We start from the raw sequence: 22,029 nt of genomic DNA on the forward strand, positions 1-22,029 counted from the left end.
AATTAACATTATTTTGTATTTATAATTCCCACATAACAATCTCCCAGTTGAACTGCTCTGTAGACCCACTGAGTTGAGAGAGAACATTTCTCTGAAGCTGGGAAGAGAACCATTGGTATTTTGAAATGCTAAAGTGATGCTTAATTTGTATCGAAAGCTGCAGGCAGGGTCGCTGTGGCAATCCTGATGAACATTTCACAGAAGTTGGGTAGCAAATCTCCACCTCACCAGCAAACCTCCATAACACCATCCATCCATTATTACCGAAATGCCATTATCTACCTTAGAGACCCTGCTGGTTCCCTCTATCTACTGTACCTCTCATTACATGTCAGTGATTGCACCCATGGTTGATCCATGTCATTCATATAAGCAGTTTACCTAATAGCACTGACTGAGAGTTTATAGCGAGTTGCCTTCCAATCTCTCAGGTGGGAGAAGTGCAGAATACAGGAAAACTTTCCTGTGATATTTTATCATGCGGCAAATAAAATACAAAATGCAATTGTTAATTGTTTTAGCAAGTATTTGTACATTATCAAAGAAAATATGCTCAATATATTCTCACATCACGTAGTAAATAAATTAATAAGCCGATATGCAAAATGAAACTGTAGGCTCCAAATAACACACGCTTTTAACAGATAACTTCACTTCATGATAAAATTCCAACATTGCATTTGGCAAAAAAATCAAAATACATCTGCCAAACAACATCCTTAAATGACTCACAAAGTTGCGGATTTCCAGTTATGTTTCAGCAACTTATCATTATTACATGCACTACCCAAATAAACTCCCGTTGATACTTTTGAACTGAAAGTACAGAAAGGATCAACTAAAGAAATGTAAGAATACATGTGTGGACTTCACATAGAATATACAGTACAAAGACAGGACACTTTTCACACCAAACCATTCCAAAGTTAATGCTCTTGACCTTGATAGAATAAAGATAGATGCCTACACTGATGACTATATTTTAGACGTTTCCTGAGCAAGATTAAATTATAAAATAATATAATATCAGGGAAGCATTTACATACTAAATTTAAATTGTTTGGAACTTGCTTTTCTATATTGAAAAAAAAGACTGATTTAGTTTCTAAAGTACTGGTGCTTGTAATTAGATACAATTTTACTGGATAATAAAAGTGCAATATAATGTGTTCCTACAAATCACTTATTATTAGGAAACATAAAAGGAATCTGTAAAAGCAATATTTGTTTCTTCATTATATAAATTTATCTTTCGACTAATTATACAAGTTGATGGAACATTCAGGAAGACACTGCCAGTTAGTCTTCCAAACAAAAGAAATGGAAGTTCATTTTGAAGAATAGGTATGTAGTTTGACTGTATTACTGAAAGGTTGCTTTCACCTTACGAAGTGTATCATGTATCTTGCGTGAGTGCCCTTCAGATGGCAATTGGTAAAAATTAGTCTTGTTTTCTGCAGCAAGAACATGGATATCCACTTCACTGAAATGAGATATTTGTTGCCTCAGATGCGCCTGCAGTTCCAAATCAGGGATGAACATGTAGTGCTTTTCTTGAAATGCACGAATTTGACTGATCACCTTGGCTATTTTCCTTAAAAGAAACCCAAACATTTTCGAGTAAGTACTGTAAACATTCGAAGATAATTTGTTTTTAAAAAAAGTAGCACGATTGATACCAGAAATTGATGCAGAACCATTATTATTACAGACCACCATCTGAATACTCAAAACTCAGAGTGAAGTAACAGTAGATTATGAAAATTTCTATTAACAGGAATGAGGACAGTAAGACTCATTTGTTCCTTCGGCCATAGGTCCAGTTTTACTATATTCACCAATTTGCATACTGTATAAGACTCTCTAGATTACAGAAGGAAGTATTGTGGGATGAAGGAGGAGCATGTAATTATTGGATATTGGTAGTCTGGAAGGAAAGCCTAGCTAAGGTCATGGCGAGGTAGAGGGTTAATCTCTGATTAACCCTTCAGCTTTGAGAGCTGCCAGCCACCCTTAACTGGATAGGGAGGATTCCAGCTTAATGACTATTGCCTCCAAGAGTGGTTTCAGGTCTTGACAACAGGTGTAATTCGTGTTCCCTGTCTCTGAGCAGAACTGCAACCCTAAGAATGTTCTTATAACTTTGAAGAACTTGGCAGAATTCACTCCATTAGTGCTTTGCCTGAAGCAGATCCTCAATTCACTGTCTGCTGAAACTATTCCATGCTGTATTCCTTGACATTTTTATCAGTGTGGGTTTGCCATTGCCTTTCGCTGTCAGGTGGCAAGTCTCAAGTCAACCTTAGCTGGAATAGGAATTGAACATTAACTGTTGACCTTACACTGAACCTCTACATGCCTTCTAGCTAACAGGCCACGACAGCCAGGAAGAATATTCTGAAAAATAATACAATACTGGGTTTTGGTAGCTTGAAAATGTAAGCTTGCATCACACTATGGCTTTAAGAGGTATGTTTTGGCCTGGTTTTTATTATGAAGAAAGGTTGTGACAGAGGTGCCAGGAAGTCTGCCTAAAGCCAATAAGGTAAAGACTTTGTGAGGCCTTGGTTTTTTTTTTAAGTTGGAACCATAGAAGCAGCCTGAATGGGTGTGTTCAAGCTCCCACAGAACCAGGACTTTTAGTTTTATCTTTCTGCAGTTGCTGGGGTCTTGAAGCTGGATGTGTCAATTCTTATTCCTGTTTCTAAAAGCCTGGGTTCTCCTCTGCTGCTCAAATTGCATGTGAGACAATCTGTTTTACTGAATTTGTCTTTGCCAAGGGTGTATATATGGGATGTTACTATTTTGGAACAGTTAATTAGTAGTAGTTAATATGTATATATACATATTATTTTGTTGAGCATTTAGATAGATTTATGTTAAAAAATTATTTTATTTTATTTTTATTTTGTCTGTATTTTAATTTTGTGTACAATAAAGGCTATTCTGAAATAAAGTGTGTTTTGCTTAAAGTTGACTAGTTTGTCTGGTTGAATTACATCCGGAACACAATGCCTTACACATCCTTAAATTAAGAAAAAGTTAGGGTCTAAGCTATTTTCTTATTATATTTTGAGGGGGCTTTTTTTAGTATAATCAAACAATCAGGTAGCAATAATTTTCATGGATAGGTTTAAAGTTGAACTCCTGGATTTATAAATTTAAAAATTTAAGATAAGGAAAGCAGCTTTGTGAAAAATTCAACAATAATTCATTTTACTGCATAAACATAGCTATTTGCACAAGATAAAAGTACATCCCGAGGAAGAGCAACTTAGCATTTATGAAAATGTTCATGACATAATAAGCTTAAGATTGTCATACTCACCTCAGTTTTGGCCATTTGTAAGTGCCATTAGCCATAGTAAAAGCACCTATTTCTATTTGTTGGATGTGCATCGCTAAGATACGAGTGCAAGGTATTGTTGGCTTCCTGAAGTTATCTCCCTCCATCAGACACAGGCTGTCACTCTTCAAGAAAACCTGATAAATCACATCAAAAGTAACTTACTCTCATTCAATTCATGTTTATTTATATCAAAACCTTTCCTATTGCTTGCTTCATGATTAAAAGGAGATACATGTGATGCTGATAAAAAACAGGAAAGTAAAATTATCAGCCAAGTTTGAGATTTTTCCCAAAAATATGCTTCTTACATCCGTAGTATAAAACTTCTGATAAATGGTACTTATTTGCTTTAACACAGCTGAACAAAGTGACTGAATGCCCTGGCTGAGCAGAATAAAATCCATGGCCACTAAATTGCTATAAAATGAATTAACAAAATTCATTTTATTTGAGCCCAACCAATTTTTTTTTCTTTTGAGTCAACCATTTTCTTAGTTATTGGCAATTGCAAAGAATCACAAACTATGTTTCGATTGGTATGCAATACTGTTTTAATCTTTTGAATACAATAAATGTTTAGAAATTGTCACATAATTGGTATGATTTATATATATTCCCAATAATTTTTTGAAGAGTTTGCACTTTAAACGAGTAACAGATGGATGTTGGTCAGTTTTTTGTGAAGGAGTTTAAAAATGAGCACTGTAATGAACCATGATTTTAAACCAATATGTGCTACCTGGAATGTTCACGGAAGCTTGGTAATATTGTGAGATTTTATGACAGCAGGGAGAAAACATTGAAAGACATCAGCCTACATTTGGGTTTGGAATAATGGAGGAGTGATTCCAGCTTGGGAAAACCCAGAGATTGGTAAGTTTTTGTTTTAGCAGTTTGAAGGAGATCTGAATCTGATCACCACCATATGCAAGTTCCCTTCTAAGCCACTCACCATCCTGACTTGGAAATCTATCACTGTTCCTTCAGTGTCACTGGGCCAAAAATCTGGAATTCCCTCCCTAGCAGCATTGTAGATGTACCTACACCAAATAGACTGCAACCGTTGAAGGTAGCTCATCAGCAACTTCTCAACAAACACTTCAGATGGGTAATAAAATGCTGGTCCAGCCAGTGATACTTACATCCCGTGAATAAATTAAAAACAAAAGGCAGGATGGATATGGAGTCTCTCCAAAACATAAAGCAGATTTATTAGACCAGTTAAGTGATTAAGTTACCTCTGTAAAAGACTGTAATTACAGAAAATGTCTAGACTAGAGGTGTTTGGTTAGAACTCTGCAGATTGTTCAGGGCTGAGAAAGTCTAAACTCTCGTTGTGTAAATAATCAAAGAAAAGGCATCACAGCTCCGGGACCAGAACTGAGGAGAAGCCATTAGGTCAAATTTGTTGATGTTGATTACCTGTACAGCAGTGGTGTTGGGACATAGATGGGATTTTAAGATTTGTAGCTCGGGTTGTGAATGTTGTGGTTGGTTGGTTCGCCGAGCTGGTTCGTTGTTCTGCAGACATTTCATTACCCTGCTGGGTAACCGATGAAATGCTGTTGTGTTTTCCCGCCTGTTATTTAAACTCTAGTGACCGTTGGGCTGGATTACCTCACTTCCGGTTTCCTTCACAATGGAGTGTATATGGGATCTAGCTCTATGTGTTTATTGATGGCTTTCTTAGTGGACAACCAGGCCTCTGGGAATTCCTGTGCTTGTCTCTGCTTCACCTGTCCCAGGATCCTGGAGTTGTCCAAATCGAATTGGTGGTTTTCCTTATCCATGTGGATGGAGGTGAGTGAGTGTGTCTGATTGGTCGTGTCTTTTTGTTGCCAGTTGATGTTTGTGTACTCTTGTGTTTAATTTCCTTCCTGTTTGTCCAATGTAATGTTTGTCACAGTCTTTGCAGGGAATCTTGTATATGACATTGGTCCTGTCCATAGTGAGTGGTGGATCTTTGGTTCAGGTGAGCAGTTGGCGGAGGGTTGATGTGGGTTTGTGTGCTACCCTGATGCCCAATGGTCATAGGAGTCTTGTGGTCAGTTCAGATGTGTTCTTGATGTAAGGTATCGTGATGAGTGTGTCGGGGTTGGTAGTACTTTCCTGTTGTCTTGCATATGATAGGCATCTTCTGACCTAGTTTTTCGGGTATCCATTGTCTCTGAATACCTGGAAGAGGTACTCTTCTTCTTCTTGGCGTAGCTATGTGCTGCTGCAGTGTGTTGTTGCCTGTTTAAATAATGTTCTCATGCAACTTCACTTGTGTGTGTTAGGGCGGTTGCTGTAGAAAATCAGTACTTGGTCAGTGTGTGTGGCTTTCCTGTGTACCTTTGTTAGGAATTTCCCGTTGGTCCTGCATTCCACTATGACATCCAGGAATGGGAGCTGTTTCTTCTTTTCCTCTTCCCTGGTGAATCTGATCCCAGTGAGAGTGTTGTTTATTAGTTCGTGTGTCTTCTCCAGTTTGGCCAGTTTAATAATGACGAAGGTGTCGTCCACGGAGCGTATCCATAGTTTTGGTTGGATTAGCAGAAGGGCCATGCTTTCAAGTCTCTGAAGCAGTGATGCAGATACTTAAAAGCATGGCCCTTCCGCTAATCCAACCAAAACTGTGGATACGCTACGTGGACAACACCTTCGTCATTATTAAATGGACCAAACTAGAGGAGACACACAACCTAATAAACAACACTCTCCAGGATCAGATTCACCAGGGAAGAGGAAAAGAAGAAACACCTCCCATTCCTGGACGTCATGGTGGAACGCAGGACCAACGGGAAATTCCTAACAAAGGTACACAGGAAAGCCACACACACTGATCAAGCACTGAAGTTCAACAGCAACCACCCTAACACACACAAATGAAGTTGCGTGAGAATATTATTTAAATGGGTAACAACATACTGCAGCAGCAAAGAGCTACGCCAAAAAGAAGAAGAATACCTCTTCCAGGTATTCAAGGACAATGGATATCCAAAAAACTGGGTCAGAAGATGCCTATTACGTGATCGACACCAGGAAGATACTACACGCCCCAGCACACTCATCACGCTACCTTACATCAGGAACACATTGGAACTAACCACAAGACTCCTACGACCACTGGGCATCAGAGTAGCACACAAATCCACATCAACCCTACAACAACTGCTCACCCGAACCAAAGACCCACTATCCACTATGGACAGGACCAATGTCATATACAAGATTCCCTGCAAAGACTGCAACAAACATTACATTGGACAAACAGGAAGGAAATTAACCACAAGAGTATACAAACATCAACTGGCAACAAAAAGACTCGACCAATCAGATACACTCACTCATCTCCATCTACATGGATAAGGAAAACTAGCAATTCGAATGGGACATTAGCAGGATCCTGGGGCAGGCAAAGCAGAGACTAGCACAGGAATTCCTAGAGGCCTGGTTCTCCACGAAGAAAGCCATCAATAAACACATAGAGCTAGACCCCATATACACTCCATTGCGAAGGAAAACCGGGAGTGAGGTAATCCAGCCTAACGGACACGAGAGTTTAAATGACAGGCGGGAAAACACAACGGCGCTTCATCGGAGGCTGCACTGATGATGTTACCCAGCAGGGTAATGAAACATCTGCAGAACTATGAACCAGCTCGGTGAGCCAACCAACCACAAGATGGGATTTTGTTTTGCCATGTGTTTTGAAACCTTTCAAACTGTGTGATATTTAGATGCAAAAACAAAGTTGCTGGAAAAGCTCAGCAGGTCTGGCAGCATCTGTGGAGGAGAAAACAGAGTTAACGTTTCGGGCCTGGTGACCCTTCCTCAGAACTGATATTTAGATGTCTTGGTTTGTTGTGCTTTATTATATTTTTTCTTATGTGTACTAAAATTCTGTTTATTGTTAAAATCAAATTTGCAGCCTGCCTTGCTTATGTTTCAGTGAAAGACTGCTATGTTACATTAAAATAATACATAATCTATGAAGTTATATTTCATTCTGGGATCTGACCTGTCCAGTAGTAACACCAGCTGGGATTATGACAAAATAATGCAATGATGTTTGCTATGTTTGTGCTGGCACCACATGTTACTGGCATTTGAGACCTGATGCAAAAGCCCTTTGTTACAGTGCTCACCCCCACAACCTTCCTCTGAACAACACAGGTTCTATCATACTCTGAACATTGAACCCTCGGACATCATCCACAGGAGAAATGTAACTGTCGACTTGGTGGTAAGAAAATCCTGGGCATCGGAGTAGCACACAAACCCACATCAAACCTACACCAACTGCTCACCTGAACCAAAGACCCACTATCCACTATGGACAGGACCAGTGTCATATACAAGATTCCCTGCAAAGACTGCAACAAACATTACATTGGACAAACAGGAAGGAAATTAACCACAAGAGTACACAAACATCAACTGGCAACAAAAAGACACGACCAATCAGACACACTCACTCATCTCCATCTACATGGATAAGGAAAACTAACAATTCAAATGGGACGAATGATCTGATCCCAGTGATCAAAGATAGACTTGGTAGACTCCCTGCAAGATCCCTGCCAGGCTACTTGTACAAGGCAGAACATCTTCTTTCAGAGGAATAAGGAAGAGACCTCCCTTCTGACCCAAACAAGCTTATCTAGAGATGCTTTCATGCACCTCTGAAAGTCTTAGCCTACACTGATTTAACAGTCTAGCGCCTGTGGTTACACCATCTGATGAAATTGCAGGAATGGGGCATTAATTGGTTGTAACTGGCCATTAAAGCTGACCACAGATGTAGCTTAGGGTCGTGTAAATTAACAATGTGATAAGACTTTAGATTCTACATTTTATCTTGCAGAATTGGATTCCAGCGGCCTGGAAATTCATCAGACGGAAAAATGAATTGCATAATTGCATGGAACAGGAGTTTGTTGGGAGCAACCTGAGAGGCATGCACACTATGGATGACATTGAAGGATGTTGCCTACTCGTTAGATCACTGTAAGTGTTTTTGCATCTATTTTTTCCCAGAGGTCATGTAATATGCACAGCCTTGAGCCCATTTCCAATCTGCTGTCATGAAATCTGCAGAAGTGCGCTAATGTTACAAATTGGATAAAGTTCTTCACACTTAATTCACACAGTTCAGTTAGTCATCTATTGAATTTAGGGTAGGTGTTGTAATATTCTGTCATTTGCTGTCAGAATTTTCTTCAGCCTCAAAACTAGTTTGCACTGCATTTAATTTATGCCTTTTACTTCTCCCACTGCCAATCTTGACACATCTTTGAAATGATCTTAAAGCTTGATAAAGGCTGAAATTAATATTTGTCCCAAAACAGGCAATAAGTTTTAAGCACATAGTTTGGTAATTTAAACTTGATGTCAAAAAATGTTTAGCCGATTGCACTTAGCTCCTTGTGCAAGCATAACGTTGCTTTGGGAAATAAGGAATAATTACTCAAATGAGCCAATGAACTTTTCAGGGCAGTTAGTTCATTTTCACTAGCACATCTCTCTCCAATAATATTACATATAAACACATAAATCATGTTGATAGAGGATTTTTGATTTCTAACTATTTTTTGAGCATAATACCTGTACAGCAGTCAGCTCCTCCATGATTTCCAATGCCTTTGAGGACAAGCTTTTCCACGACTGAAAATAAGAAAGCAAGTTTCAAAATACTGCAATAACTTTTCGAAACAAATAGCAGAATGCTGTTGTTAGTAAAGAATGAAAGGTTTAGGTTTATTTTCCCAATTTTCTGACATGTCACAAAAATGTCATTCATTTGTTGTGACTAACAATGTATTTAATAATATGTAGATACAGGAAATAATTAAGAGGCCCACCTATCGCCCAACTACAGGTGTTAAGCACTTAAGAAATACTGCAATGGTTGCATTTTTAGCTATATTTCTATAATTTTTGATTTTGTTCCTTATTTCTTACTACCTTGTTTTTAAATTTTTGTGCCATGGTACTTGTACCTAAGATGGTGCTGTATATGGCGACATTGAAAACTTTCACTGCACTCCTGTATTTTTGCACTTGAGTACACGTGACAATAAAGTCTGAATCTAAAATCTAAACTAGCAGTGTATTACAGGATTGGCGATTATGGGCTGCACGTAATTCAAGGCTGTACTTTGAAAGAAAACCAATAGCAGCTCAGTCTGATGTGGGGATAGGTCATTCAACCAGTCACAGAGCTGAATTTACAGTGCTCACAAGCAGCCTGTCAATTGGATTATCATTCTATCATGGCGTTTTCGCTAGGGTCTTGGGGATAAATGATTTGGGAAATAAGGGAAGCACAATTAGAAACCGAAAAGAATAAAACCATGCACAAAGCTTAAAATTCTAAAATAAGGAAGTGCAGACTGCGAAAATGTCTTGGTCACATATACTTACTCTATACAGTATCCATCAGTGACTGCCCTCACCATGAAGAGGTAAAAAAAAATCAATAGACCTGTTAGAACTCCATAAATTCCAGCTTTGTTAGTCAACAGGTATCAATCCAGTTTCGTTTTAAGTGTGCAAGTGGATGGTGAATCACTTACTTTCTCTGGGTGTCTATTTCATACATATGCTCAGGAGAAGAAAAACATTTTTTAAATTTTGAACCTTGCTCAATGTTTGTGATCCATTTCTCAGAGACATTCACTTTTTCCTGCAAATATTGAACTGAAGGTTCAATTTTGAATGCAGTTTAAAGCAAAAAATATCATTGACTGAATTTCAATTAGACACACTCATCTTGTGTCAGATACATTTAAGTATGCAATGTCAAATTTAACCATTTTTTCAAAGCTACCTCTCCAGAATTTGTTAATTTATATTGCGGTAGGTGTCATGAGATTTTTAATTCTACTACTTCAACCATCAGGACAATGGGTTGACTGTGGATTCTAGCCGTATGAGCAGGTTTTTTAAAAATGTTGGGAATATTACAGCTGAACAAAATCATCTGCTAACCTAACAGGTACAATTATTAGTAGATGTAGGGGAAAGCAATTTAAAATAAGAACCCATGCTGATTCTTCTTTGAAATCATCACCCCGGACTTAACAATGTAAGATATCAAAGTATTTTTTTTATCGTGTATAAACAGTTCCGGATTATGTGTTAGGAGAATGCCATCTAATATTAATGGCAGTGGTGATGCTGACATTTTAAGATGAGAAGTATATGTTCAGAGAGTATACCACTACCACGAATCATGAATCAGACTGAAATAGGATAGATCTGCTTTTGCACTGGAAATAAGATGCATCATTTATCAGTAGTGATGGTGAGTGGTGCTCCTCTGATTAAAAGAAATCTGTGGTGATCTGGCTGTGGTTGAAGTTGTGAGGGATGTAATAAATAAATCCAACAGGAAATGTAGAGTACCGGAGGACATTTCAATTAAACATGCACAAACAACACTGATCAAACAAGGCTGAATGAGGTACTTTCTCAATCTCAGTAATTACTTACAGGTAATTGGCGCACTATCAGGCTTTCCAGACTATTAAGAATCTGCATGGCTGTGGCAAAATTTCTCAATTCATAACAAAACTTTGCAATTGATAGAAATTTTGATAGTAGTGCACATTGTGCCTGCAAAGGATAATAAACATAAATACATCTCAAAGATTATTATTTTTCCTTTGAGTGAAGAACAACTGATACGGACATTTTCCAAATCAATTCTACAGTTTTCTTGATAAATTTAATGTCTTTGCTTTCCAATAATATGATATTGCTGTTAGGAGGCAACAAATTATCTGTCAATCATGAAGCATAATGATAAAGATACTTTAAAACTTCTCAAGTATCCAATGAATCAGCATAAGCATTAAGAATTTATACAAATGTACAAATAAGGAGCAGATGTAAATTTTTTGGCCTGTCGTGTCTGCTCCACCATTGCACCATGATAAGGTCATGGCTGCTCTGATTTCCGCTTATCCAAATAATACTTCAGCTCCTTGCTTATCAACAGTATATCTACCTCTGCATTAACAATATTCATAGATGTTGCTTCTACCATCTTTTCAGGAAAAGAGTTCTAAAACTTCAGTGATAACATTTCTTTTGTCTTTCATCTGTTTTAAATAGTTTTTCGACAGTGACCCCTAGTTCTAGATGTTCCCACTTGAAGAAATATCCTCTCCATAAGTATCCTGACAAGACCCTTCGAAGCCCCGTGTTTCAATTATGTCGCTACCTACTCATCTAAACGTCAACAAATATAAACCTAGCCTGTCCAACCTTTACTCCTAAGACAATCCACCGGGTATTCGTTTAGTAAACCTCTCTTAAACACTTACAACCCACTTCTACCCTTCTTATGATAAGATGAACAACACTCCTGCTGTGGTCTCAACAGTGCCCTGTTTAACTGAAGAATACTGCTGTTTCCAATTCACTTCACAATAAAGGAGAACATTCTACTGGTTCTCCTGATTACTTTCTGTACAGTGTTTCCACACTAATTTCAAGAAGACTAACTTTCAGACCAAGTTCTCAAGGCACTTGTCACAGGTGTAATGGAAAAATGCCAGCATATTTCTGGTGAAACCAGATACTCGCATTTATTTAAAGAAGATACCAATTATGAACACGTCACGGAAAGAGCCCACAGGTGATCAGATACCTTAAAGCAGGAGATCTGAAAGAATTGCATGAAACTAAGTAGGAATAAAAGATATAAATATTCCTTTGAAGTTGAGGACAGGTTTTTTTTAATATATGTTCATGGGATATGGGCATCTCTGGCTCGTTCAGCATTCATTGTCCATCCCTAAATACCCAGAGGACTGTTAAAAGTCAACCACATTGCTGTGGACCTGAAGTCATATTTAAGCCAGACCAGGTAAGGAGAGCAGTTTCCTTCCCTAAAGGACATTAGTAAAATTTACAATAATCTTCTGGCACATTTATGCTAAAATTGGTGCACTATCAGAAAATTTTACCAAATGATATAACAAGAGAAAACAGGAGTAAAAATACATTTACTCATTATGTTGGTTTAGAGAATGTGTTGTTGTCAATGTTAAGATAACAATGTAAACAGCCAAAGCTATGATAGGAGATTGAAAGGACACCCCAATATTTCAGGATCACTATTGAATTTCTGCAGTGTGGAGGCCATTTTGTTCATTGAGTCCACACTGACCCTTTGAAGAGCAATCCACCCAGACCCACTCCCCTATATTTCCCACGGCTAATCCACCTAGCCTGCATATCACTGGATACTATGGGCAATTTAGCATGGCCAATCCGCCTAAGCTGCTCATATTTGGACTGTAGGAGGAAACCCAAGCATGCGGAGGAAACCCGCGCAGACACAGGGAGAACATGCAAACTCCACACAGGCCATTACCAGAAGTTGGAATCAAACTCAGGGCCCTGGCACTATGAGGTAGCAGCGCTAGCCACTGTGCCACCCCATCTCTGTGATCGCATGTAAAGGATGAAAAAGGTGTCAAGAATGAAATGATTGGGTACACTGGGAAGACCATTACATGGAGTCCGTTGAACCTGATGTTGCACCTCAATGAATATTAACTTTTGACTGAACAAATTCTGACTAAATTTAAAACTGATTTCAAATGTGTAAAGGACCTGAGATGATTCATCACGTTGTTTAATCATTTTGCTAGAAGGTGGAGAGAAAATACACAAAAAATACAGAACATTATCATTCGAACATACCCTTATTAGTATAATGAGGTTACAAATGATAAATTAGTTCCTGTCACAAAGTTGTATGTTAAATAAAATTGGAATGCTTACCTTGGGTGTATCACATGTAACAACTTCAGCAGAGACCCAGTGACTAACGTAGTCTGCATACCTAATCAGGTCCAGAAGGTACTGGTCTTGTCTGCAATCTGGCACAAACAAACTGCTGCCCTCTGTGAATGTTGATTCTGAAGAAACTGGTCTGCGAATAATTACATTGAAACCTGTTCTATGAATTATATTAGTTGATCTCTGCTGTACTCAATATTAAGGACAAATAGGTACTGCGAATCTCTTATTTTGCTGTTAAGGCCACTACAATCAATTTCAGTTAAATGAACACAGGCCTAACCAGATTTGTTACAAACCTAATAAAGGTTTAATAATGTCAGAAATTTCTGGCTTGTTACTAGAGCTTTGCAAGAAATTTCTTCTGAAATAATTAAGAACGAAAGGACTTATGTTTTTAATAATAACAATCTTTACAGTGGACAGTGTCCAAAATCTAATTTAATGCAGCTCAAATGCTGAACACTTTCAGCACCTTGAATCCCATATATCATGAAACTCCCAACATCTGCTGTTATTGTTTAGTTGTGCATCTCACAAGAAGCCAAAATCTTCCTTTAGATGCCATTAACAAGAATTTCACGTAATATGGATTAGTGTGGCGTTTTTACCGTTTCATTCCTCTGGATTGCAAAGATATGATTTCAGCAAGATTCTCTAAAAGGCCACACAGTGCATGAATATGTGTAGAAACCCTGATATCACTTTGTGGTTTGAACAGCATGTAATAAATCTCTGTATTGGTCTTACTACATTTTCAAAAACATTCAACCATGCAGCCATTTTGAAATTTTCAAAACATTGAATTCAGCAAGTTAGTTACATTTAAAATCTCTCTTCACGCACATTCATGGATAACATGGGTACTCCCACAGCAGGAAAAGATGTCTGACATGACAGTACTGGGCACAACTTTGTGCTTTTTCTGGTTTAAGTGCTAATCTGAATGAGACTTTATGAGAACGTGTATTTTCTTCCAAACAGCTTTTTTTATAGCTTTCATCTCATGACAATTGTAAAATGCACACACTGAGAAGGTAATATGCTGTTGCAATAAAATTGTATTTCAGATTGGTGCTTAACTCAGCACCAAAGTTGAGTGTGGTGGTTAGTGTTTCCTCCCATATTATAGCCTAAAGGGTCTGTAAAATGAGTATAGGCACTATCTAAAGGGCCACACGACGTCTTGATATATGCGACAAATTCTTGTGGATTTAAGAATGCAGGTAAACCTCAAGAAACTTGCAGATAGTAATATAAAGGCTCATGAATATGTTGGAGCCTTTGTTGGAGGATACTTTAAAATCTCTAATGATAACAATACTCCCCTCTCCACGAAAAGAGCTAGGAAATATTATTTTATTTAGAAACTGATAATTCTGTCAGGTATTGAAAACAAAGGAGCCTGGGATCTGGTGGCTGTAATAATCTGAAAAATCTATTCTTTATTGCCTGCTATAATATAGCTAAATATTAAGGCAAGTGAAGACACTATTGGGGCTATATGGAGCAATGTGTTGCATACAAATACAGTTTGAAATTTCAGAAGTTAGAAATAGAATAAAAATGGCTTAATAATGCAATATATCATAACTGTTCAAGAACATACAATGCTGCCAGACCCTAAGATTCCATTCAAGTGCTGCTACATCCTGGAATGCTGATTAAGTGAGGTAAGGCAACTATACAACTTAGTTAGTTTGACCCATAAATGGTGGCCCTGGCTCCCTGACTGAAAAATCAAGGACAAGGCACTCTCTGCTTAAGTGGAACGCTCTAACCTGATTTAACATGTTAATTGGCATGGGTCCGTCTGAGAGGATCCTTCCGGAGCTGCTGGGACTTCTGCAAGTTCCCAACAAGGATAGTTGGAGCTGGACATTAATGTAAGTGATTTACCAGGCAGGCAGGTAACAAGCACAGTGACTTCCCCTGACACCCAACTTTATACCTCAATTTTACGCCTGCCAATACATTCAGAAGATGTAAAATTGAGATGTATTATTCAACTCAGGAATCTGAACTACAGAGGTGGACAAATAATCAATATTCTAATCTTCAGTCATTATGGAGTTGTTGCCAACATCCTCATTGAGAAGAAAACTACTTAGGTATGGATCGCAAGTGTGGCAGCTCTCGTAGCTAAACAGTTTAATACTGTGACACTTACAAACAGGTTGGCAATATAAATGATGCAGTGGGAGGCTGTGGGTCTTCAAAAGGCGAACCTGACTTTCGCATGCATCAGAAAAACAGTCGGAGAAAACTGGACAAAACTAAATACAATCCAACGTGGGGTGGGATTCAGATACTTTAATAGCAAACTGCAGAATCTCACTAAGGATTTCTGACGTTTTCCAATCTGGTCAATGAGAATATTTTCTTGCAAACATGACCACACCTGAAATACATGATTTTATCTAAGCCAATGCCATATAGTTTCGTTCACACCATCAGTTCTATTGAATCGACACTGGTGATTAAATTCCTAATGAGACCTTGACACATTCATGCAAAATTTAGAATCAAAAGGTACTCACTTAAGGACTGTTGTAGGTTTGTCCTTAACACCAAAAGCTCTTGAGTTCAGAAAATGGACAGGGTGGCAATCTTGAAACAATTCCTAAAATGAGAACGTACACTGATGAACCAAAAGTTTCAGTCATATTGATAAATATTCAAATATTGATTTGCACTACAAAGATTAAAACATTTTAAAGAGAAAGTTAAATTCTTAGCATAGCTAAATGCGTGAATGATAAACATGATCTTGACACGCTAACCATCTAAATGAGTTTTTTGTTCACATCAGAACACACAACAGATAAGTGTCATAAAACAGAAGAATATGCTATAAGGCAAAAAATTTTTAAAAATTTTAATGTAGAGTTTTGCAGTAGTTTCAGGCTTCTGCTAAGGAACCCATAAATAACTGCGAAATTTTGCCACCAGAATGGGGTAGGTTGCGCAGTTTACATGCAGCTTGTGATCTGAAATTCAGTTAGTCAGTGGTCTGCAGCTGGACACACTTCCTGCACAGATGGTTGCCAGGGATACTAGAAATGTCCATGACCTCTTGCTTAACCCAGAAGGAGTATATCGCAGGTGCAACATTTGCTACCGTGATTTTCCCTTAGATTATGATCCTTAGTTACTCCTGTTAAAGAATACTAACTATGCTAGTTCCAGTCTAAACATTCTCACTTTAGTCCAAAGCTAGTGGACTACAGCAGTTTAATTAGTAGAAAAAGTAAAGTAGAAGTATTCACCTGACCATATTACTGATGCTTTCTAATTTAGAGCTATTTAAAAGTTTTCAGAGGTTCTAACAAGAATCTTGATTATCTGTGGAAACAGAAATAGAGTTAACTTTTGAAGTTCAGTATGGTTCTTCTTAAGAACTAACCTTTGAAGAAGAGTCATAGCAAACTCAAAATGTTAACTCAGTTTTGCTTTCCCGGATGCTGCCAGACCTGCTGACCTTTTCCAATATATTCTGTGTTTGTATCAGATTTCCAGCATCCACAGTATTTCGCTTTTATATCTCAATTTAACAATCTATTGTTGACAGGAAAGCTCACATCATAGTCATGGTGGTCATATGCACTTATGTCATGCCAGAGAAGCATTTAATTGGCTCCTGTTATTTATCCAATGTTGGTTAATCTAGTTTCTTGGAGTGCAGCAATGTCAATGATAAATTTAGAGAGCCAATAATTGATCAAAGCCATCTTTTCAAAAAAAAAAATTTCCATGGGTTGGGGGTATCGCTAGCAAAACCAGTATTTGTTGACCATCCTTAACTGTCCTTGAACTAAATGGCTTGATAGATCATTGTTATAGGGCACTAAACATACTATCACCTTGGTGTGGACCTGATGTCACGTGTAAGTATGGATGGCAGAATCCTTTTCCTAAAGGGTATTAGTAGACCAGAAACAAAAACCGAAATTGCTGGAGAAAATCAGCATGTCTGGCAGCATCTGTGGAGAGAAAACAAAGTTAAAGTTTCCATTCCAGTGACTCTTCTTCAGAACAGATCATGGTACAGATTGGTAGCAACTTCAGATCCAGTTCTGATGAAGGGTCACTGGATTCAAAGCATTAAATCTGCTTTCTCTCCACAGATGCTGGCAGACCTGTTGAGTTTCTCCAACAATGTCTGTTTTTGTTTCATATTTTCAGTTCTTTGATTCACATTAGTGAACCAGGTATGTCCTTTGCGACAAATGATAGTTTCATGGTCTCTGTTTTAATCAATTAAATTGAAATTCGACCAGCTCCAACTGTGGCATTTCAGCCTGCGCTCCAGAGATTACTAGATTACTCGACCAAGGACCTGGCAACTATACCACTGTTTCCCCATATATGCTTTGTCTGTTGGATGCAAGTCGTCACGCATGCAAGATACATAGGTGTTCCAGTTTCCAAGCCGGAGAATTTTCAGCTTTCATTTTATGATTGTGAGTATTCATTCCCCTAAGTATGTGCCAAACACAAACCCACTTCACAGGACAGAATCCCTCACCCTCACACACTCATTGAGGAGGGCAGATGTTGGCAAGTCAGTCCCTTTCGGGCTGGGGCAGCCCACCTTTAGGCTGATGGCAACTGATCAATAGAATGCAATGATTCTTTCCACTATCAGAAGCAACTTGTGGCACCTTGCCCTACACCAATCAAGCTGGGCTTCTAACCTGTAAACTGCTATTCCCCTCAGTGTTGGTTCCCTCACTTCAAGGAGGATGATGTACCTTCTCAATTTGTTGCTAAAGCTGACATGTTCGCTTCCATTGTTCTAACTGCTCGGCCTTGGCAGGATTTGAAGCCACTGGCTAGTCATTGTTCTCACTTCCCTCTTGGACTTATGATTTGACCTGTAGAAAGTGTGGGAGCACCTTTGTTTGGAGTGCAGAGAAGTTGCCAAAAGAGATAGTTTAAAGTGATTACCAGGGACCTATTAGATTCCATCCCAGTGTCTTTGAATCTTCTGAAGAGGATCAACAAGGTGACGTGTACTTTACAATTTACAATTGAGACCTGACTGCTGGATTTAAGAGCATACTCGCATACCAGTTGGATCTACATAATCTCATCTCTGAGGGCCAATGTTCTTCTGAGATCTCATGCAGTTTAACTTATGTAGAAGCTGTGTATAGTAGGACAGTCTTAGCCACTTGGCTCCCTATTTGCATGAGCAAAGTGGATCATGAAAATGCACTTGACACATACTGTTGCAAATGACTAGCACACATTCCATATTTGGGCAATTGAAGTCCCCTAGTATCATCACCATCTAAGTTTTGCATATCTTTGTGATTTCTTTGCAGGTTTGTTCCTATGTTCTTCTCACTATTTGGAGGTCTATCAAATCCCCCAAGGTATTTCTACCAAAATTGCCTTGATCAGATATATCTTCATCAGACAAGGTCAAATTGGTACATATCTTTTTGTTTAAGACCCTACCATGATGACAAATATACAAATGACAACTGATGCAATTCAATTTTTATGTTTCACTTCAATGAAAACTATAGAACAGTACTTCACAAAGTAGGAGGTGAGTTTTAATTAATTAAACATATAATTTAATCAATTAGTATTAATTAAGGACTCATGTCCCATTTGAATCACCTAATGAATACAAGTAATAATAATCAGGCTCATTATTTGAAGGGTGATTCCAACAGGCAGATTTGATCAATGTTAGGTCAGCTCATCCAGAACATGAATAACGCGCAGAAGGTTTGGCCGAGATTCAGGGTAATGAAGACCCAGAGTACAACGCAAAAAAAAGCTACAGATTGCTTGGGAATTGGTATAGGTTACAATTGATGGCATACAAATATTCAAAGAAATGTTGCAGCAGCAGGATATCATGGGAGGTTAATGAGAATAATCCAGGAAAAAGCAGCAAAGAATACCACTGAGACTCATTAGATTGATGTATATTATACAGTCGCTTCCACTCAAAGGAAGATTTGTATTTATTTCTGTCCTTCCTTTCTGCTAAGAAAGAATCTGTAATATTTCTCAATCCCTTTGCTGCAGAACTTACTCCATTTATACAATAAGCTGGATTCATCAACAGAGACGTGAGTCTGAATTCCCAACCGCAATTAGTATAGAAATACAAATGTGAGTTAGTTTAAAACACTACAGAAAGAAGTGCTTAGTGTAAAAGTTATGCTTCTAGCTTTGCCTGCCTGGCTAAGGTCTTTTCCTATCAGTCTCTTTTTCAGTGTTGTCCAGATCTCCTGCAATAGAACCAAAGAGCAAGTAATTTTTGTGGCATTGATCTTTAATTTAAGAAGAGCAAATCTTTAATATAAGCAAGAAAAATAACATGACTAAATAGAGAACGCTGATTTATATGGTAGCCTTCAATTCCTCAAGATACTTCAAAGTCCTTTGGAGTTAGTCCTTCTGAAGTGCAGGTATTTTTATCATGCTTGTCTTTTGAGTGTCCTGTGTTTGAGTTGCTTTGAGATGATAGGTGTCGTTCATATACCAAGCTAGGGAAAAATAGATGTCTGTGGACTTAAAGTTCCCAAAACTTTCCAAACTTGTCTTTTCCATGCCTCATATCTGTATCTGTTGTAGACTTAATGGTAGATATTTATTGCCATTGGTCAAGTCCACAATTGCAGTAACATGTAATTCTGGGCCTTGCAGAAAGAAAATGAGATGAATCTTGGGTTGCTGACCTCTAGCAATTCCGACGTTCTTATCATCATAGTTGTAAAGAGAAGTTGAGATAATGGTACAATTGACTTAGGGTAGGGACAAACTCCCATTTGAAGCTGGATATTACAAGTGAAAATAAAATCAGGTTCAACTGTGTTTAATATTCACTTTTGAATGAATGGTAACTGGGAGTGCATTCAGGGAAGAGCAGAAGAGAAATTGGGGAACAGGGATAGGTTTAAAAAAATACATTTTACTTTGTTACAAATGCTATTTGGTAATATGAGGAGAATTTCAATGGTACCTGTTGCAGCAAAGTCAGTTGCTGGGCTAGATGCTGTGGACTGTAGTCAGCCAAAATGAAAAGTCCTTTCTCATCAACTTTCTGGTAAGGTCCTGACAGTTCTCTTGCAAAGCTGGTGTAGTAGGGCTTTGGTAGTGCAGTGGCTATGCTGTAAGACTTTTCCTTCTGGTGAGGGCTTGAAGGTTCAGTACGTTTACTAATCTTCCATTTAAAGCTCTATTTCAACAAGAGATTGATAGAAGGTAATGTGCAGCAACATTGTGTAACACCTATAAGATCCACTAATGAAATCCATTTTAATGAGACAATGTTTTACTTTCAATAATTCTGACCTTTGTTGGAATTCTGTTAGATTTCCCAAGAACCTCAGTCCACAACAGCAGAGTGACCAGTTAACATAGTTGTAAAAGCACAACAACACACTAGTTATTCTGTTCCATGGTATGGAGAAGAGGTATATTTCCTGGGTACAACAATGAGGAATAGCTCTCACTACATTATTCATTTTCAGCTAAAAAGGAGTGCAATACCTTTCTAGAAACATCATCATCCAAAACCTTTTTGAACATCGAATGAACTGATTGGTTATACTCTTCATTCCTCAAATCCTCCAACATGATGATGTTATAAGGTAGCTTATGGGCCTTTTTCTTCTCAGAGAAGCTTTGAAGTATACTTATTAAATATTGACCTCGACTGTCATATAGAGTAACCTTTTAAAAGAAAGATCAGATTAAGCAAATCTAATAATTCTAATTATTACTCAGCTCTTCAATGATCCATGTTGTATAATTATCCGCAGTTCTATATCTTTGTGATTCATATTGAATCTTTGATCTAGTACAATCTATTCATTAAAATTATTGTGTACAATGTTGTAATATGATTTGCACTGCTGCTTCATTGTTCATTTTTTATCAATAAAATTCTTCATATGTATTGCATTATGCAGATGAAAGACACATAACAATTGTTAAGTTTATCATGAATATAAAGATGATAGTCTTAAATGAATCAGCTATGATCACAGTAACTATGTTGGGATTGAACCCATCAGTGCCACCCAGCAATGATACCACCAGGGCTTGAGAGGGTAGGGGTTTGGGGCACATAATTCAAAAAGAGGGAACTTGTGGTTGTATGACAAGGGTGCATTCCAGGCTTTCATCTTGCTACACAGATTGGCATCAGTGGTGGAACCTTTCTGTTCTGGGTGGTTCTCTGGGCTTTCCCACCCAGAAACCAGCAGACTGAGGTTCCAGTTGACTCTTGCATCAACTTTAAAATCTCAAAAAAAAGTCTTTCTATTCTTAAACTTTCAAGGCACAATACCAAATCCAATGCCAAGCTGCCAACCTGGCAGGGTTCACTTGCACTCTTCAGGAAGGCTGTACATTTGAATTTCATTCCATATACTGGCCTCAGGGAATAATATGGGTCCTTCTGAGGTCAAGCAAGTGTGAATTTGGTATATGATTGTTGATTGTTTCAATATTATCATTTACTGTACACCCAACCTTTTAGAAATGATCCCACACTTTTGCACATTTATTAATGAATGCCTTTATGTGGTAGAATTATTCCAGGCGGGTTCAGAAATACCTTTGAGGAAATAAAAGTTTCTAGCTTGTGTAAAACTTCAGTCTCTTCTGCAAAATCTATATAGTAGCATTCTTCAATCCAGGCCTGAAGAAGATCTAAACTTCGGTTATACACATTTATGGAGTCAGATGAACTTCTTTGATTCACACTGAAATTGTAAAAATAATTGTAAAAGTGTTTGATTAAAATTAGTGATAGTGGGGACATGACATCCTGGCATCTACAAGAGTCTAAAGGGTAAGAATTATACAATTCAATAGATATTTTATATGCTTGTCACTGATTG

General features: G+C 38.0%; 1 protein-coding gene across 1 annotated transcript in view; it reads right to left on the bottom strand.

The window, feature by feature from the left end:
• Positions 1-22,029, bottom strand: part of LOC109932442 (kinase non-catalytic C-lobe domain-containing protein 1) — a 176,718-nt gene continuing 154,689 nt past the window's right edge. Inside the window, exons 22-30 of the mRNA XM_048609238.1 lie at positions 21,744-21,891; positions 20,672-20,854; positions 20,142-20,357; positions 15,691-15,773; positions 13,133-13,283; positions 10,829-10,951; positions 8,939-8,998; positions 3,329-3,483; positions 1-1,594 (exon numbers count right to left, since the gene is read on the bottom strand). Coding sequence (XP_048465195.1) covers positions 1,363-1,594; positions 3,329-3,483; positions 8,939-8,998; positions 10,829-10,951; positions 13,133-13,283; positions 15,691-15,773; positions 20,142-20,357; positions 20,672-20,854; positions 21,744-21,891 — 1,351 coding nt within the window. The 3' untranslated portion in view covers positions 1-1,362. The remainder of the gene's footprint in view (positions 1,595-3,328; positions 3,484-8,938; positions 8,999-10,828; positions 10,952-13,132; positions 13,284-15,690; positions 15,774-20,141; positions 20,358-20,671; positions 20,855-21,743; positions 21,892-22,029) is intronic.

The sequence above is a fragment of the Rhincodon typus genome, chromosome 20, assembly GCF_021869965.1.
Source record: "Rhincodon typus isolate 14 chromosome 20, sRhiTyp1.1, whole genome shotgun sequence".
Taxonomy (NCBI): domain Eukaryota; kingdom Metazoa; phylum Chordata; class Chondrichthyes; order Orectolobiformes; family Rhincodontidae; genus Rhincodon; species Rhincodon typus.